Source organism: Pyrgilauda ruficollis, unplaced genomic scaffold, assembly GCF_017590135.1.
Source record: "Pyrgilauda ruficollis isolate IOZ18807 unplaced genomic scaffold, ASM1759013v1 scaffold143, whole genome shotgun sequence".
Lineage (NCBI taxonomy): Eukaryota > Metazoa > Chordata > Aves > Passeriformes > Passeridae > Pyrgilauda > Pyrgilauda ruficollis.
In genome coordinates this window covers 515,941-533,152 of record NW_024512877.1, presented here as the reverse complement: position 1 = coordinate 533,152, position 17,212 = coordinate 515,941, and the positions used below count along the sequence as shown (strand labels likewise).

The 17,212-nt window shown below is 51.0% G+C and overlaps 1 protein-coding gene across 1 annotated transcript in view; it reads left to right on the top strand.

The window, feature by feature from the left end:
• TIAM1 (TIAM Rac1 associated GEF 1) overlaps positions 1 to 17,212 on the top strand; it is a 98,676-nt gene that overhangs the window by 50,453 nt on the left and 31,011 nt on the right. The window contains exons 7-12 of the mRNA XM_041460423.1: positions 1,299 to 1,445; positions 3,758 to 3,832; positions 4,298 to 4,468; positions 9,340 to 9,444; positions 11,429 to 11,510; positions 14,496 to 14,582. Of these exons, the coding sequence (XP_041316357.1) occupies positions 1,299 to 1,445; positions 3,758 to 3,832; positions 4,298 to 4,468; positions 9,340 to 9,444; positions 11,429 to 11,510; positions 14,496 to 14,582 (667 nt within the window). The remainder of the gene's footprint in view (positions 1 to 1,298; positions 1,446 to 3,757; positions 3,833 to 4,297; positions 4,469 to 9,339; positions 9,445 to 11,428; positions 11,511 to 14,495; positions 14,583 to 17,212) is intronic.

Genomic DNA, 17,212 nt, shown 5'->3' with positions numbered 1-17,212 from the left:
GCTTGGAGCATCCTGGGACAGTGGAACGTGTCCCTTCCATGGCAGGGGTGGACTGGGATGAGCTTTAAGGTCTCCTCCATCCCAAATGATTCTGTGATTCCATGGCCCAAGTCCCCTGAAGGTGTTGCTCTGTACGTTCATCCAAGGATGTGCTGAGTTGCCCCAGGTGGCTCTGCATGAATGTCCAGGTACAGCTGTGGAGCCTCTCGCAGTCCAGGCTGTGGACATGGAGGTGTTGCTGTGCTGCTCAAGTTCTCCTTTTGCTGGGTTTCCCCCCGTTTCCCAAGGAGAGCCCCCATTCCTCACACAGCTCCCTCTGTCCATCCCACTGTCGTTTTGGACGTGCTGCATCCTCCAGTTCCTCAGCTGGGGGCATCCCTCAGGGATGTGGCTGTTCCCAGGGCCATTCTGCTGCTCTGGGAATGCAGCCCTGAGGTGTTCCAGGAGGTGCAGTCAGCAGGGTGGTCTGTCTGTCTGTCTGTGCCCTGCCATTCCCTACCGCTCCCTTTTTGGCAGGAGAGGAGCTCCTCTCCCCAGGCCACCTCCACGTGGGAAATCTGCTTTGACAGATGGTTTTTTTGGGCCTCTTCAGCCCTGAGTGATGTCCCACTGCTCTCCTCCAGAGCTCCCCAGATAGCTGGGCTCAGTCAAGGCAATGTCTCTTGTTGCCACGGGGCATTTTGTTGCAGAGCAGCTGACACTGCTCTGATGGGAAGGGTCATTTCAGCTCACTTTTCCCCTTCCTGTGCCTTGCTCAATCCTTCAGATGTCACTTATCTTTAGGGAAGTGCAGGCTTAAATGCCATGAGCTCCCTGCAAGCCTTTATCTGGCCTTGCTGCACTCCTGAGTCAGCATCAGGATGCCCAGAGTGTTTCCACAGGAAAGAGCAAAGAGGAAGACCGGGTTTTTGGGAAGCAACAGATAAGTTTGGAAATCTCACATTTCACATGTCCAGCTTTGAAACCTTTCTAGGAAAAGAAAAAGAAAAGAAAAACCCCAAACCCTTCACTGGTGTTGAGGTTTTGCTTGATGATGGTTAGGCTCCTTCAGAATATGTCCCATTAAATACCAAAAATGATGGAGGTGGTGTGTACCGTCCATTTCAATATTTGGCACTGGGTGTTGGCAGAAATGAGTTGATTTGCAGTGAGAAGGCAGCAGCCCAGCAGCATCCCCGCTGTCCCAGCAGTGAGAGCCCGGGCTCCCATGGGATTTGCCTTTTCCCCCAGACCCCCGGCGGGGAGGGCTGTGTGCTGGGGGCTGCAGCTCTGGGGCTGAAGCCGCGTGCCATTGACAGGTGGCGGCGCGCACCGGGGAGTCGGGAGTGAGGAGGAGGACACAGGCCATGTCCAGGTCTGCCAGCAAGAGGAGGAGCAGGTTTTCTTCTCTCTGGGGGCTGGACACTACCTCGAAGAAGAAGCAGGGGAGGCCCAGCATTAACCAGGTAAGAGTTTGGGGAGGTGTTCTTCGCAGGGTGGTTTGGTAGCGGGCTGAACGCAGCTCGCACCGGCGCAGAGTCATGGCATTCCTCATCCCCTCCAAAACCAGGGACTGCAGCTGCACATCAGGGCACAGCAGCTCCTACCAAAGGGTTGGAATTTGCCCTTTTCTTTAGCTGAATTCTGTTGTTGTATTTCTGCTCCTTCTGCTTTTCCTGCAGGTGCCCTCCCTAATCTCAGGAGCAACAAAGCAGCAGTGTAAAACAGACACAACTTTGGAGAGAAAAAACCCCAAAGCAATCCAGACTTGTTTGGTTATTTTTAATTTAAAATGATGAGTGTACGATGATTTAAATGTAGCTGAGTTTGGTGGAAACTTTCTGAAGTGACAAGAAGCTTTGCATTTAGTTGGGACACTCCCTGTTCTGCTTCAGATTTTTAAAAAAGCAGAAGTTGTGCAGTTTCCACCCAGTCACTGCCCAGATCTTTCTCTAGAAAACGTGCTCCAGTGTGGTAGGAAGGTGCTTCCTTGTTATTCTTTCCAAACATCCCTAATTGCAGCTTTCACTTTTTGAGAGCCATACCTCATCTAATTGCAGGAAATGTAGGCTCTGCCTTTCTTTCTCTTCTCTCGCTTCTTGTGGGGAGGAAGGCTGGGGACACACGCTGTTCTGTGCCCTGTGATTTCTTGTGCTGTCTGTTCCAGCAGCAGTGGGTGTTTGTTTTGCTCAGCAGAGGATGATGAGCCTCTTTGGAGTGAGACACTGAAAGTTCACCTGATATTTAGAGGCTGAGCAGAAGCCCAGGGCTTGGCTGGAATGCAGCTCCAAGAGCACATTCCCAGTTCCTTGTGCTGATGCCGTTGCTTTGTATTTACTTGCCCCAAATCCCTTGTCTGAGCTGGGATCCTGCCTGTGCTGTGTTTTCAGACCTGTTTTTTCCCCCCACTTTTGTTATTCCTTTCGGTGGAGATAATTGCATTCTTCACGCTGCCTCCCCTGCTCCTGACCTCCTCACTCCTCCCCAGCACAGGCAAGGAGAGGGATTCTGTTCCAGGTTACAGGAAAGTAATTGTGGAAAGAGTTGTAAAAATTTCAGGTTTTCAGGAAGCAGCAGAGTGTCTAAATGCAGTGCCTGAACACATTTCCCTGGCTTGTGCAAAGTGTTGCCTGTTGGGAGCAACCAGCTGTAAATCCCCAAAAGGCAGAGACCTTTTCCATCCTGCCTGGTCCCTGCTTCATTTTAGCCAGGCAATAATTAACAGCCCAGCAGCTTGATCCTAGAGCTGTGCTGGTGTGGAGCTATAAAACTGAACTTTTCAGTTCTCATTATTGGGTTCTGCTGCAGCACCAACTCTGCCTGCCCTTCTGATGCAGCCCTGTGCTGGTTTGGGGTGGATGCTGCAAATATTCCTGTCTGGTCATTCCTCCTGCATGGAATCCTGTTGGTTTTGGCTCTCTGGCTCGTGCTGGGTGACCAGCTCCTGTTTCATTAGAGGGGGGTTACACTGCCTTGTGCCTCAGTGTTTGCTGAGTACGTTTTGGCAGCTGGGTCATTTCAAATCCAGCCAGAAGCAGAGCCCTTCTGAGTCCTCAGCGTTGGCAGAGGTGGGGAAGTGTTCATTTCCCACTTTTACTGTGGAGAAACGCAGCAGAAAGAGAGATAAAATTGGTCCAGCTCCACCAAGGAAGTCAGGACAGACCTCCAAGCAGAAGTGGCCTCTAATCTTCCTGTACCAGTTTGTTTTTCCTCTCACCCTCTCTTCCATCAGGCTGCTATTTTCCTTTTCTGCAGTGCATCTGCAGCAGAGAGGCAGGGACTGTTGGAGAGGTCCCGCAGGTCTCTGCCCTGCAAGCCTTGCTGGAGGGCCCAGGTCTGGACAGACTGGTGCAAAGGTGTGTCTGTGTCAGTAAAGCCACACCTGTGCTCAGGAGGAGTGGTCCTGGTGAGGAATGGGGGTGGGGGACACAGGACAGCGCTTCCTGTATTTAGGGAATGGCACCTGGAGTGAGCTGACCTGGTGTTTGGGATCCCCTCTCTGCTGAAAACACCTCCTTGCTCTTGTTTTGGATGACAGGCTCAAGCAGAAAGAGGTTAGAGGGGCTGCTGGATGTGACTTACCCGCCCTGCAGAAGGTTTTCCCCATCCCAAATTTCTACAAGAGTGAGACATTTCTGCAAGCAGTGTGTTTGGAGATGGCTGTTTGTATTTCTCAGTTTGAATGTTGGATGTGAGACAGGCTGTTCTGCCCGTGGCATGTGCTGTGCACAGGGAGTCACGTTGGTGTTTAAAGCAGATCCCCTCTCGTGTTCCTCAGGTGTTTGGAGAAGGAGTGGATTCAGTGAAGAAATCTCTCGAAGGGATCTTTGATGACACAGTCCCGGATGGCAAGGTAAAACCCCAGCTCTCCAGCTGCCTCCTTCCCCCACGTTTGCAGCCAGTAAATTCAGAATAAATACAAATATTTACTATTTTGCCATTTCTAAGCATTGGAGCTGCAGTACCCACGACAGTTTTGTTGTGGTTTGCCCAGAAACACTGCACATTTCGGTTTTAAATTCAAGTCTGCTTTCATCCCTACTATTTTGTTGTTGCATTCCTAGCATTCCCAGTAGCCATAGGGTGAAAGCCCAGGAGAAGCACACTGCAGCAGTGTAGCTGTGTGGGTGGCACAGGAGGCACACTCCACCCTGCACAGGGAAAACTGCAGCTTCCTGTCCAGGCAAGCCTTCAACCTGGGCTTAGGAGCGAAATATCTTCTCTCTAAGAGCTCTGGTGCAGCACGTAATGCACTAGTTACTGATGGAGAGGGAACTGTGTTGGGCTGGCATTGTCATGATGGATTTTGTCTGTTTAGAGGGAGAAAGAAGTGGCCCTGAGCAGCGTCCACCAGCACAACCCCGACTGTGACATTTGGGTCCACGAGTACTTCACGCCCTCGTGGTTCTGCCTGCCCAACAACCAGCCTGCCCTGACAGTCATCCGGCCTGGGGACACCTCCAGGGACGTGCTGGAGATGATCTGCAAGGTAAACGTGCCCTGGGGCAGCTGGAAATCAGTGCAGCCTCGTGTGCCACTGCTCGGACCGCTCTGCACTGGGACACCAGTGGTGTCTTGGGTGAAAACCACAAATTCCACTGCGGTGCTGAGGCCGGGAGCGCAGCAGAGAATTCCCTGCAGCTGGAGCTAACTGCAGGGACAGGCAGCAGGCTGGGGTTTGCCTTCCCCCCTCTGGCTGCTGAGCACGAGCCTGGAAGTGCCTTCACACGCTGGCTGTGCCCCTGCTGCTGCCTTTCCCAGGGCCAGCCATCCCCTGTCCCTGCAGTGGCACCAAGCTGAGTGTGGTTCCCCTCTCCCAGCCCCCGGGTGCCCCACACTGTGGTGGTGCAGCCCCCCTGGTGTCCCCAGCTCTGCATCCCTCCCGCAGCCAGGCAGCTGAGGTGACCTTCCCAGGAGCCAGGGGACCTGTTCCCAGGAGCCATCCCTCCTTCCCTGCCCTCGGGCTGGCACTGGGAGAGCAGCAGCCCCAGGAAGGGGGGAAGGTGCCTGTGTTTGCTGCCTGCAGTGCAGAGCCAGACCCAGCCTGGCGTGGGTGGCAGAGGGGACAGGGGGAAGCTTTTATCCCCATTGGAGTGGGGGGGAAGGAAAACCACCTGGATTTCTTTGCCGGATGAAGTATCAGAGATGTTGGGCCATTAAAAAGAGTTACATCTCTAAAGAGTTGGAAACTTTGACGAATTAAACACAGGCTTTCAGCTCTGGCAGCTGCATAATGTGTGTTTGCTGAGCGAGCGAGACCCAACTCCTGTCACGTGCCGCTCTGAAAAGTGAGCCTGCTTTGTACAACAACAACAGCAGGAGGAAAGAAAACATTTATTACTGTTGAGAGCTTAACTTTGGGGACTTTCAGAGCGTGTTGCATGTGCTTCTGAAGAGAGGGAAGGTGAGAGAAAGGCATTTGTTTCCAGTAATTGTACGGTGCGCTCGTCGCTCTGCCAGGTGCGCTGCAGCTTGTGAAAGCTCTGCTTTGTCTTCAGCAAAAGATGACATTTTTGGAGAGAGGCATAACAGGGAAGCTGGGTGACACATTATTAGTAATGATTTATTTTTAGGATTGATATTCTCCTTTGGGGGAGGATGGTTAACTGGGTGGACTGAATCCTTGGCTGGAGTAGCTCCGTGGCTTCAGCAGGTGCCTGCTGAGGGTCTGGTCTCTCACTGGGTGGGGGTGTTTAGGGAGAAGGGGAGGTTGGTGAGTGTTTTTTCAAGAGCTACTATCTGTTTCTTTCCTTTCTGTAAGAGTTTTCAGCCTGAAAAACACTGTCGAGATGCCTTTTTTCTGTAGCATTTAATAATCAATCTCTTTCTTCTGTCTCTTGCATTCAGCTCATTTTCCCCCCTTTAATATCCGATCCACATCATTTCACATCAGTTTGCCATCTGCCATCTGAGAACCAGTCAAGTTCTGGTACAGTAAACATTTCAAGCTCTACATTTCATATCAGCCTCCTCATGTTTGTAGATGTGGTTAAATCTGTGCTGCTAAACTGAGCTTGATTCTTCTGTTGGAGAACATTCAATGCACTAAAGTCATTGTGGAAAATGTGTTCCTATGCTAACATTGCTGCTTGTTATTATACAGCGAGTTAGGCTTTGGAGGATGCTTTGTGACACTTTTATGATTCAAGATTGGTGGGAGGAGTGTTTAAAGCATTTTTAAAGTGGTTTCTCAAAGATTTCTCCTCAGATGTAACTAGCAACATCACTTGCAAGGCAGGAAAACTCAGTGTATGTGCATTAAATTGCTTTCTGTGGCTGATGGGAAATAGTTGGTCCCTTCCAATCTTAACCATCCTGTGATTCTGTGATGACACTGCTCAGTGTGAACAAATGTATATGCATTACTAACATTTGCATAATGGTATGTCTTAAAATGGAGGAGGAAATCACACTCTGTATACGGATTTAGGCAGAGCCAGTGTGGAGATAATAACACCAAATCCCAATATGGAGATAATAGCAGTAAAAAACAAGCCCACATGACTACATGGCATTTTGTCTTTTGACTGCATAAAGAGTGAGACAAGAATGGTTTGGGTGTTTTTCTCCCCTCGCCATTTACATTTTTCAAAGGGACCTGCAAGGAGCAGATAGCCCAAGGTCTCTGGGTTTGTGCTCAGAGCCTCTGAGAAGTTAAGCCTGATGCTCTGGGGGCTCACCTTGCTTTTGGGCTGGTGTTCTCCTGCTGGGAGAGCTGGGGCCACGCAGGAGCGGTGGGATGGCCACGTTCCTGTGGTGTTGCCACAAAGGTCTCCCCCAGCAAGCTGGGAGAACGTGCCAGGCCCTGTCCTTGGCCAGAAAGGAGCTGGGCTTGTGTGCCAGCCCACCGTGGCACTTGGAGCCTCTTGGATGGGATCCCAGCCCGGCTGTAAATTCTTCTTGTTGAGCACCTTGGTTAAGCTGTCGGGTTGTGCTCTAAATGGGGTTAGCTGCTTAATTTAGTCCAGACCTAGCCAGAGTTATTAGGAGAGAAATAAATAAACCAAGAAGCTGATTTGGACGGCTGAAAGGTATTTTGGGTGGTCTTGAAAGGATATTCATATTAAAGCTGCCCTGTTTCTGCTCCCACCTCCCACGTATGGATGCAGCTCCCAGCAACAAAAAGTGGGTTAATGGTTTGGCTTTTAGGGCAGCCTGGCTGTGTCCACATTCCAGGGACCTTTTCCTTTCACTTCAGTAGAACATCATGGCCCTATTTGAAACACTTCAACCAGTGTCAGATTTTGAGGTAGACACAGCCCTGGGGCAGCTGTAGGATGTTAATTAGCTAAATGGGGTGCACTGTGGTTGGGACTCTCATTCCTGACCTGGATGGGATCACAGTGTACTGGATTGATGGCATCCACATGGGCTGATGGGGTTTGTTGGAAGAAATGCTTGGCTCTAAATACGAGTGTTTTACCCAGTTTTGTCTTCAGCTGATGCTCTGCCCATTGCCTGAGGCCCCAGACTGGATAAATCCGTCACAGGTGGTGATTTCTGCCTGCCTGGGCAGGCTGGAAAGCCTCCCTTGGGTCTCTTGCACAAGGGCAGGACGTTGGTGGGCTGTGGATGGGTCTCTGTGCCAGCCCTGGGCTTGGTGGTGGCGTGGGGCCGGGCAGCACAGCTGGCACTGACTGTCACCCACCCTGAGCAGCAGCATGAGCACAGCACCTCGGGCACAGGACACAGGGAGGAGATCCTCTGGGGGCAGGGGAGGAGGCTGCCAGGCTCCTTTTTCACAGGATCACAGAATGCTTCAGGTTGGAAAAGAGCCACGAGACCATGGAGTCCAGGCTGTGCCCAGTGCCCACCTTGTCCCCACCCAGAGCACTGAGTGCCATGTCCCAGTTTTCCCTGGAGACATGGGGGATGGATGCACTCCGTGGGTTTAGGTCTCCTCTCTGTGTTTTTGTTTAAGACACTTCTGTGTCCAGGGACAGTTAACTAAGCTGGCCAGAAAGTGACCCAGGACTCCTCTGTGTCATTTCTGAACCTTTAATGGCAATTCTGCTTCCCTCTAGTTTGTGAGGTGTTTGTATGAGTGTGTCTGTAAAGACAGAGCTACTGAAAACAGCAGTAATCAGTGAGAAAAGCAAGCAAGAAGCTGTCCAGAAAAGAAAAGTGGGGGAGCAAGGATATCTCCAACATTCAGCTGGGTTTTTTTGGCCCCTGGTAGATTTCAGTCATTATTTAATTAACTGGGAATTTGCCTACATTACAGAGGTTGTTCCATTTCAGGTACTTCATTTCATCCAAGGATAATTTGATCTTTGGGTTGGACATATTTGAACAGAGCACTGTGCAGAGTGCAGCAGTAGATCTGTTTTGGTTTTCTCTCTTATTGTTGGTAGCTTTTTTTACTCCTGGGCTAATCCAGACTTTCCAGAGTGTTTCCTGTTCTCCGTGTGTTTGCTGGAGGGTCAGGGTGGGATGTTCTCCACAGGTACATTGCTCATCACCTCAGTGCTGGAACTGGAAAAGCCAGGCTTTAGAAAACAGGACAAACAGGCAATAAGGATGCTTTTGCATGAATTTTCAGATAAGCCATTGTTTTCAGCACAGCCTGAGAAACCTTGGTAATTTGCTGGGGTAAAATGAAAAGGCTGAGGTATAAAAGCCTTTAATAGTGGGATTTCAGAAGTGACAGTGAGGAGAATTTGCCTCCTGTATCTGTGAATCACTTCGGGGTTTCTCATTAGATTCAGTTTAGGAACTTTGAAAGTAACTTCTGGATGATATCCTTTGTGTTTATCATACTTGTAATGTGTTTTGATTACACACTGCATTAACCTCTGCTTAAATCAACCTTATTAATCATGCTGAGAAAAGGTCGTTAACATCTCCCAGACCAAATGCTGTATCCTCAGCTAATTATAACTAATTCATTAAAATGGTGTGACCTGTTTCCACTGGGATGCAATCCAGGATGCAACTCTTGGCTTCTTCCAGCCAGTGTAACCTGAGCTGCTTGGAATTTAGACAAACCGATTTTTTTTTTTTGGTGTTTATTAACCTTGCTTGAAATCTGCCACATCATATTTACGTGCTAAATTATGAAGATGCTAAAAAAACTGAAACCAAACAGAGAACATACAACAGCAGAACTCTATTCTGCTCTGTTAAGCAGAGCATTTAGTTAGGTACCCTTCTGTCCAGAGGCGTGCTCTGAGGTTTCTGTTCCAGCATGGGCTTCTTTCTGGAATGCCTTGGGAGGGAGCAGAATGCCCGGCCAGCAGAGTGCCTCGCTGGGTGCACGGATCGTATTCCTGGGGAGAGCAGGAGCACCAGGCTTGCTCAGCTTTCAGGCAGAGGTGGTGGGGAGGGTCTGCTGTGTCTGAAGGCTGCCTTCTCTTGCAGACACACCAGCTGGACTGCTCCGCTCACTACCTGCGCCTGAAGTTCCTGCTGGACAACCAGATCCACTTCTACGTGCCAAAGCCAGAGGAGGAGATCTATGAGCTGGTAATGCTGCCCACTGGGCTAATGAAGTGACACGGCTAGGACGCTGTTAATTAGTGTTTATCTGACCTTCTGCAGCACGCAGAGTTATGCTTTTCACTTTGCAATTATGGTGCTTTGCAGAGCATAGCAAATTGGCCTTCAGCACAAGGATCTCTCCAAACCTTTCATCCCGTGTTGGTGTTTAGCTCACATTTGTGCCTGGATGTGTTTGGGGAGGGAGGAGGGATGGCCACAGGCAGTGTGTGAAAGTCACTCTGAGGTACGCTGAAGCTTAACTTCCCTCCAAGCTGTCTTTTCCTGTTCATGCTGTCCATGGAGGTTTTAAAGACGCTGTCTAAGTTTTAAAGAGGGGGAAAATACACAAGTTATGGGGTGTTTCTTGGTTTCTTTTCCTGATGGCAAGGTAAAGATTGAGGTCAGGAAGGTCTGGAGTTATGTGTGAGAATATTCTTCCCTAATTGCCTCAGCTGGCTGTTTTCATCTTGCTCATCTCAAAAGCAGACTTCAAAGGAATTTTGCCATGAGAGATTAGAAAAAAAAAAGACCAAACAGGATTAGTGTCATGCTTTAACTCTGTGATTTTACACAGGCATGCTGTAAACCTTTTTAAGGTCATTTTCATTGGTGGCTGGTTTACTTATAAAACTTAAAACTTTGCTACTTATGGAGGTTTTGCTCGTTTAGCAAAGGACTTCTAGGATTTTCCATTAATGCTGTCAACAACAACAACAACAAAAAATAGTGAGAAAGTGCTAGAGGAGTGCTAGGACTGGGAAGTGTGATAGAGTTGGGGAAAATTAAAGCTCAGAGGAGACAGCTTTTAGCTGTCGTTGTCTGGAAGGACTTTGGGGACTTGTCTTGTGTTGAGAGGGTGTTGGATTGACAGTCATCACTTACTGTTTATTCTGAAAAGCTGTAATTAACCCAAAACTCTGTCAGTGGCACTGTGCAGGGAATGGTAGAGAAGGGTGCTGCAGGATGATGTCTGGTGTGGGGATATTAAATCAGAAAACTTGGTGTGTTTGCTCCTCTCTGTGGGCTTGTTTGGGGAGAGCATGGAGTTCCTTCTGTGGGGCTGTAGCTGTTCTGTAATACTGATTTTTGCAGTGCTGATAGAAGCAGGAGATAAAATTACATTTTTATTAGGAAAACCTTTTGCAAACGAGTTCCTCTTCTTTTCTAAAGGAATAGTCAATACTGCAGTCCAAACACTGAGTTTCAAAATGTTAATTATTGCGAATTGCATTATTACTCGCTCACAGCAGCACGTAAACAGAATTAATATTCACCTGTGGGCTCTCCTTCACCTGAGGCTGTGATTTTTTCCGAAGACAAAGGCTGGTTTGTTACTCCAGTGCTGAAAGGCTGAGGGATTTGCAGCTGCATGGAGGGACTTCTGGGCTGATGCCTAGGTGTGAATTTGTGCGGGTCTCCCAGGAAGGATGTTAATGACCATTTCAAAGACTTGGGGGCTTTCCTTGGTGCAAATAAACATCAGGGTGTTAAAGGTGAAATGTCAGGCTGAGGTACAGCAAATCTCATAGTCTGATAATGAAGAATTGTATTTAAGAAAGAAAATCACACTCCTTGTGATTTTAATGCTGTTGAATAATTGAATTCCTGCAATGTCTTCATTAAAATAATATAAAACATTAAACTATTGCTACCTGTAAATCAGGAAAACAGGAACAGAAGCTGTGTTTCTCAGGATGGTATTGACTGAGGGAAGTAGCTGCATGCTCTGTTTTGTGGTGGGGGTGGGAAAACACTGCATCCTCCTCTCTAACTGTGTTCTAACAGCAGAGCTGAGTGACACTGCTAATGCCTCTCACACAGGTGGAGAGAAACTGTTTGGTAAATAATGACCACAGTCCCTCTCTTCTGCCTGTAATTAAAACCCAAAAATCTGTTCCAAACCATTACAATGGATGTGTCCTCCCACAGTAACATGTTTTTGTGTTTGTTTTTTTTCCCCTCTATTCAGCTGTACAAGGAAATAGAAATCTGTCAGAAAATTACCCAGCACATTCAGATGGAGAAGTCTGATGCATCCTCTGATATTTATGGTGAGTTGCTCCCTGCCTTGTTTGGCTGTTTCTCCCCAGTCAGTTCTAGCAGGTTCCTGCTGTTTACTGAGGCACCTGAAAGGTCTCTTGAGCAGTGAGAAAAGCACTCCTGATTCCTGAGCCACCCACAGCAGCATTCAGCTGCCCTGGAGGGGGGCAGCTTTGTTCGGGGTGCTCTGAAGGAGGCTGGAGCTGCAGGATGTGCAGAGGATCAGCGTTTGCTTGGTGCTGTCCTTGCTCCAGAGCCACCCCCGGAGGCTGTGGGTGGGAGCAGCGTCCTCTGCCAGCTGTCACATCTCACAGGAGCCTGCAGGGCCCTGCAGCTCCCCTCCTCCTCCTCCTCACTGCTTCCTCCTAGCCCCCTCCTCGGGAGCATCGCTGGGGGCACAAGGCACTGAGTCCTGTGGCCAGGCAGCTCCAGAGAGGCTGCTGGGCTTCTTCTCACTGCCAGGGGCACCCAAGGTGGGCTCCAGGGCCCGAGGGTGTCCCAGGGATGCTGCAGCCCTCGAGGATGTGACACCTGAGCCAGGACCTGACACGTGGCAGAGCTGTGTGAAACACCAAGCAGGGGAGAGCCCCCCGTGTGATTTCAGCAGAATCTCTCAGCTCTGTGCAGCTCATACTCATCAGCTTTCAGGTATTTCAGGTTCCAGCCCCCCAGCCTGGTGAGTTTGCCCTTTGGCCTGGCAATTACAGTCTGGAGTGGATGTTAGAGTTATCTGTGCAACCCCCCCTCAGGAAGCCAATCTGCATATTTTTGCTGTTTATCTAAATATTCTGCTTTAATGACTAGAATAATTCTGAATCCCCAAACTGTTTATTATACAGCTGCAGGCCGTTGGAATATTGAGCTGTGCTACAAAGCAGTGGGACTGACTGGGGCTGGAATACTGAAGGCCTAAGAAAGAAATATTCACCAGCCCAGTGGTGGTTCAGGGTTCATATTTATGCAGTGCCTAAAAGCACTGCAAGAATTGGGACTCTCCTGTTTATTTCTTTTTCTTCTTTTTTTCTAAGAAGAAAAAGAAATGGGAAAAAAAAAAAAGTGAAATGCACTGTGATGTCCTGTGAGATGAGATCAGCTTGTGAGGTGTGGGATGGAGCTGGGCAGTGCTCTGACCCTGCAGCAGGGACTGCTCAAAGCACCCCAAAAAAGCTGACCTTTCTCTCATTGAGGGAACAGCCAAGTGTGGTTCAGAAGGATTTCTGTGGTCTGTATGTGTCTCCTTGTGTGCTCATCCAGTGACGAGTGTGTGCTGAAATCACACAGTCCTGGGGCACTTTGGGCTGGACAGGGCCTTAAAGATCACCTCATTCCAGCACCACATTCAGGGAGAGCTCACCTGGGAGCATTCTGTGGAGTTTCTGCTCCCAGCAGTGTGTCTGGGGCAGTGAGAGGCACTCCTGGAGGGTGCCCACTCTTTCAGTTTGAAGCCATTCCCCCTCATCCTGTCACTTCTTGTCATAAGTCTCTTCTCCATCCTTCTGTGGGCTCCCTCCAGGAAAGCTGCATTCCCCAAGCTTCTCTTCCCCTGGCTGAACAACCCCAGTTCTCTCAGCCTTTCCTTGTAGGAGAGATGGAGCTTGGGCTGCTTGGGCATGCTGCTCTCCCCCCAGTGAGAGCCTGAGCTGCCCCTCAGCCTGCTTTTGATGTGTGGAGTTTGGCCCAAAACAGCATTTCAGTGGAAAAGGGCTCTTAGGAGCTGGTGCTTTGTGCTGACTCAAACTGCAGCCTTGGGCACACTCTGCTGTTCTTCCAGGGTTTTCCAGGTAGGCTCTGTGGTGATGACAGCCAATAACTACTCTGTTTTACAGCTGCTCTTTTAGTGGAGGGTTCTTCTCTGTGCCAGAGCTGGAGTGTGGAGTGAGCTTCACCAATTTCACTTGGTTCAGCCCCAGTAGCTCGCAGGCAGGTTCCAAGTAGCTCAGTAAGTCATGAAAGGCCATATGCTTCTCACTTCTGAGCTGCCACGTTCTTCCCCCTCTTTTCTTCTTCCTTTTTTAAATATTATTTTTAAATCATGGATGAAAAAATAACTCTCAGCCATAAGGATCAGTTTGAAAGGAGTCCTAAAGTCAGGATAGGCTCCCAGCACATCTGCACCGCTTGGCTGGTGGCTGATTCCATGTCAAAACAAACGACTCCCCCCAGAGGTTTGTAAATGTTTTTCTAGCCTCTAGAAAAAGAGAGAGCAAATGGTTGCCTGCACTCATTTGGGGAGTAATGAAGTTTCAGAAAGGCAAATGTTCTGCTTTAGATAACTCTCCACAGTAAATAAACAACCTGCATTTCACTTGGCAGTTGTGTTTCCTTTTCAGTTGTTATCTTACTGTGTCACCCACAAAAGGCAGGAAAATCCCCAAATCCCCCAGGCCAAAGCTCCCAGTCCCATTTGCAGTGTTTAGCATGAGGCTGTGGCAGCACTTCCACTCCAGGAGTGCTCTGCAGGTCTCTGGTGAGCATGAAACGTGTGCCAGAGACTTGGCCCATGGCAGGGTGTGCCAGCAGAGGGGGCAAAGGGAAAGGGGCATTTTTACACACATGGATCTCAAAAAGCAGAGGTCAGCACTCTGTTCTAGCAGGGGTGTTGTGCCCTGCCTGAGTTGGGGGTGGCACATCAGCCGTGCCTCTGGGATTCCCAACTTTGTCCCAAACCACAGCTCTGCAGCTTTGGTCTGCAAACAGCAGAACCTCCTGGAGTGACCTTTGATGGCAAGAGAGCTGGGGGTCTGTTCCAAGGCTTTGCAGCTGTGGTGTCCTCAAACATGTCTGCAGATAACTGGTGTATGCACTCAGAAATTCAGCTCAGGTTTCTGTTAGAGCCATGTTCCTTGCTGGGCTTGCCTTTGTGTTTGTAAAGGCTTGAGGGGAGGGAGAGGGGAGGGATTCCTGCCTGCTCACAGCACAGCCTGGGCTGCAGGGCAGGTGGCTGGGACAGCCTGGAAGGGGCTGGCTCCCTCTGAGCACTCGTGCTGTCTCCCCAGGTTTCTCTCTGTCCTCGGTGGAAGAGGAGGGGGTTCGCCGGCTCTACGTGAACGGCGTCAAGGAGACGGGCCTGGCTTTCAAGAAAGGTAAAACGCTCCCCAGAGCCCTCCCAGCTCAGTCACTGCCACGTAAATACACTGAAAACATCTCAGTGCTCCTGCCCTCGGCTGGGGCAGCAGGCACAGCCAGGCTGCCAGCCTGTCCCAAGGCAGAGCAGGGTCTGCTGCAGTGCAGCTTCTCCAGCTGAGGCCAGCACAGCACTGCATGCTGCGCAGCACACACATGCGCTGCACAGCACTGCACCTCCCATGCGCTGCACAGCACCGCACCTCCCATGCGCTGCACAGCACTGCACCTCCCATGCGCTGCACAGCACCGCACCTCCCATGCGCTGCACAGCACTGCACCTCCCATGCGCTGCACAGCACCGCACCTCCCATGCGCTGCACAGCACCGCATCTCCCATGCGCTGCACAGCACTGCACCTCCCATGCGGTGCACAGCACTGCACCTCCCATGCGGTGCACAGCACTGCATCTGCCATGCGCTGCACAGCACTGCACCTGCCATGCGCTGCACGGCACTGCACCTGCCATGCACTGCACGGCACCGCACCTGCGATGCGCTGCACGGCACCGCACCTGCCATGCGCTGCACGGCACCGCACCTGCCATGCGCTGCACGGCACCGCATCTGCCATGCGCTGCACGGCACCGCATCTGCCATGCGCTGCACGGCACCGCACCTCCCATGCGCTGCACAGCACCGCACCTCCCATGCGCTGCACAGCACTGCATCTCCCATGCGGTGCACAGCACTGCACCTCCCGTGCGCTGCACAGCACTGCATCTCCCATGCGCTGCACAGCACTGCATCTCCCATGCGGTGCACAGCACCGCATCTCCCATGCGCTGCCTCCCTGCTGCACAGGCAGCTGGAGCCCACCCACAGTGTGAGCTGGAGCATGGGGACCACAAGGGGTGAGAAATCCTCATCTCTGCAGAGCCACTGGTGTGCGCAGAGCTCTCAGCAGCACCTTCAGAGCTCTCTTGGCGAGGCTCACACGGCCTTGCAGAGCTTATTCAGCAGCTGGCCCTTGCCAAAAGCTGTTCCAAAGGCTGCTGTCCCCAGGCTGCTGCAGCCCTTGGCCTGTGCTGACCCTGGCACTCTGCTGATGGAGAGCTGCCCTGGCAGCTCTGTGACCCGGGCTGCTGGGGCTGGCCAGGGTGCTTGGCATGAGTGGCCAAAGGGGCACAGTGCAGGCAGGAACCGTGGTCAGGGAATGGGGCACAGCCTGGAGGTGCACCCCAGCCTCAGAAACCCGCTGGGGTGTGTGTTGGACATCAAAAGACTCCTGCTCTGTCCTGTCCCTCAGCCCCGCAGCATTCCCTGGTTAACAGCAGGGATATCCTGCCAAAAGCCCAGGGCAGGGCTGGGGGGCTCCGTGCCAGGCTGCCACAGGGAAGGGACACCCTGTGGGCTCCTGTGTGCAGCAAAGTGGGTTTGGGAGAGGGTGGCTGTGGGTTTCAGGGCTGCCCCGGCTGCTGTTGGTGCCTGCCGGCAGAGAGCTCGGGTGGATGTGTGAGCACAGAGTGCCTCCTGCGGGGCTGCAGTGCAAGCACAGGCACTGCCAGCAGCTCACGGCTGCGTGGCTGCCCGGGGCTGGCCTGGAAAGGCACTTCTGTATGAGCAGGACACTGGGACAACATTCCCTGGGGTAGCAGCGGGAAGGCAGGAAAACCCTCTGTGCCTCCCATTGTTTACATGCCTTGCCTGCATTTTACTGCCCTCCGTCAGATGAGATGCTGCATTTCATTTTCAGTCTTTCCTCCAATTAGAAGACTTTTATTTTCTCCTGGTAATTTTTGTGATTTATCCTTTTGTTTTTTGTGTTGGGCTGCCTTAGCAGGGCAGGCATTCCCTATTGGAATGGGAGCTCCTTGGTTGCATTGAGATAGATGTGAGGCTTTATCCCAAATGATCCAAAACAAAGACTGCAAAGAGTAAATTAAGCCCAGATCCAGTGTTTATGGTTGCAGGCCTATTAGTGTGCTACTATAATGCCACAGAATCACTAAGTAGAATAAATTAAATAATGCAGAATGCTTGACTTGCCTTGTTTTGTCCTTCTTTCAGCTATGATTTTACAGTCCATTTACTCTGTAGCTACTCTATCTAGTTCATTTGATTCTCCCTGAAACTGCACACCACACTGGAGTTTCTGGGCACAATTACACGATTTAGGGAGATCTCCATTTTCCTAAGGGAGCTCCCTCCTGCAGTGTGGGTCAGCACTCTGTCTCCTGGAGGGTTCGTGCAGCTTTCAGGGTGCCAGCACATGGCAGGAATGGTCACCCCTGTTCTGTGGCTGCTGTAAATTCCAGCTGTCATCCCTGTGAGGGCAAGGATGGAGATGGGGATGCTCCAGCTGCCGGGCTCTGCCACTGCTGTGCTGCTGCCTGCCTGCCCCTGGCTATTTGGGATTAAACCCCTCTGCAGCTCGCTGCTGCTGCTCAGGGAGGGCCCAGCTGGGCCTGGGGAAGGGCAGGACTGCCGTGTCACCTTGGGGAGGTCAGGATTGCTGTGTCACCTCAGGGAAGGGCAGGATTGCCGTGTCACCTTGGGGAGGTCAGGATTGCTGTGTCACCCCCGGGAAGGTCAGGATTGCCGTGTCCCCTCAGGGAAGGTCAGGATTGCTGTGTCACCTCAGGGAAGG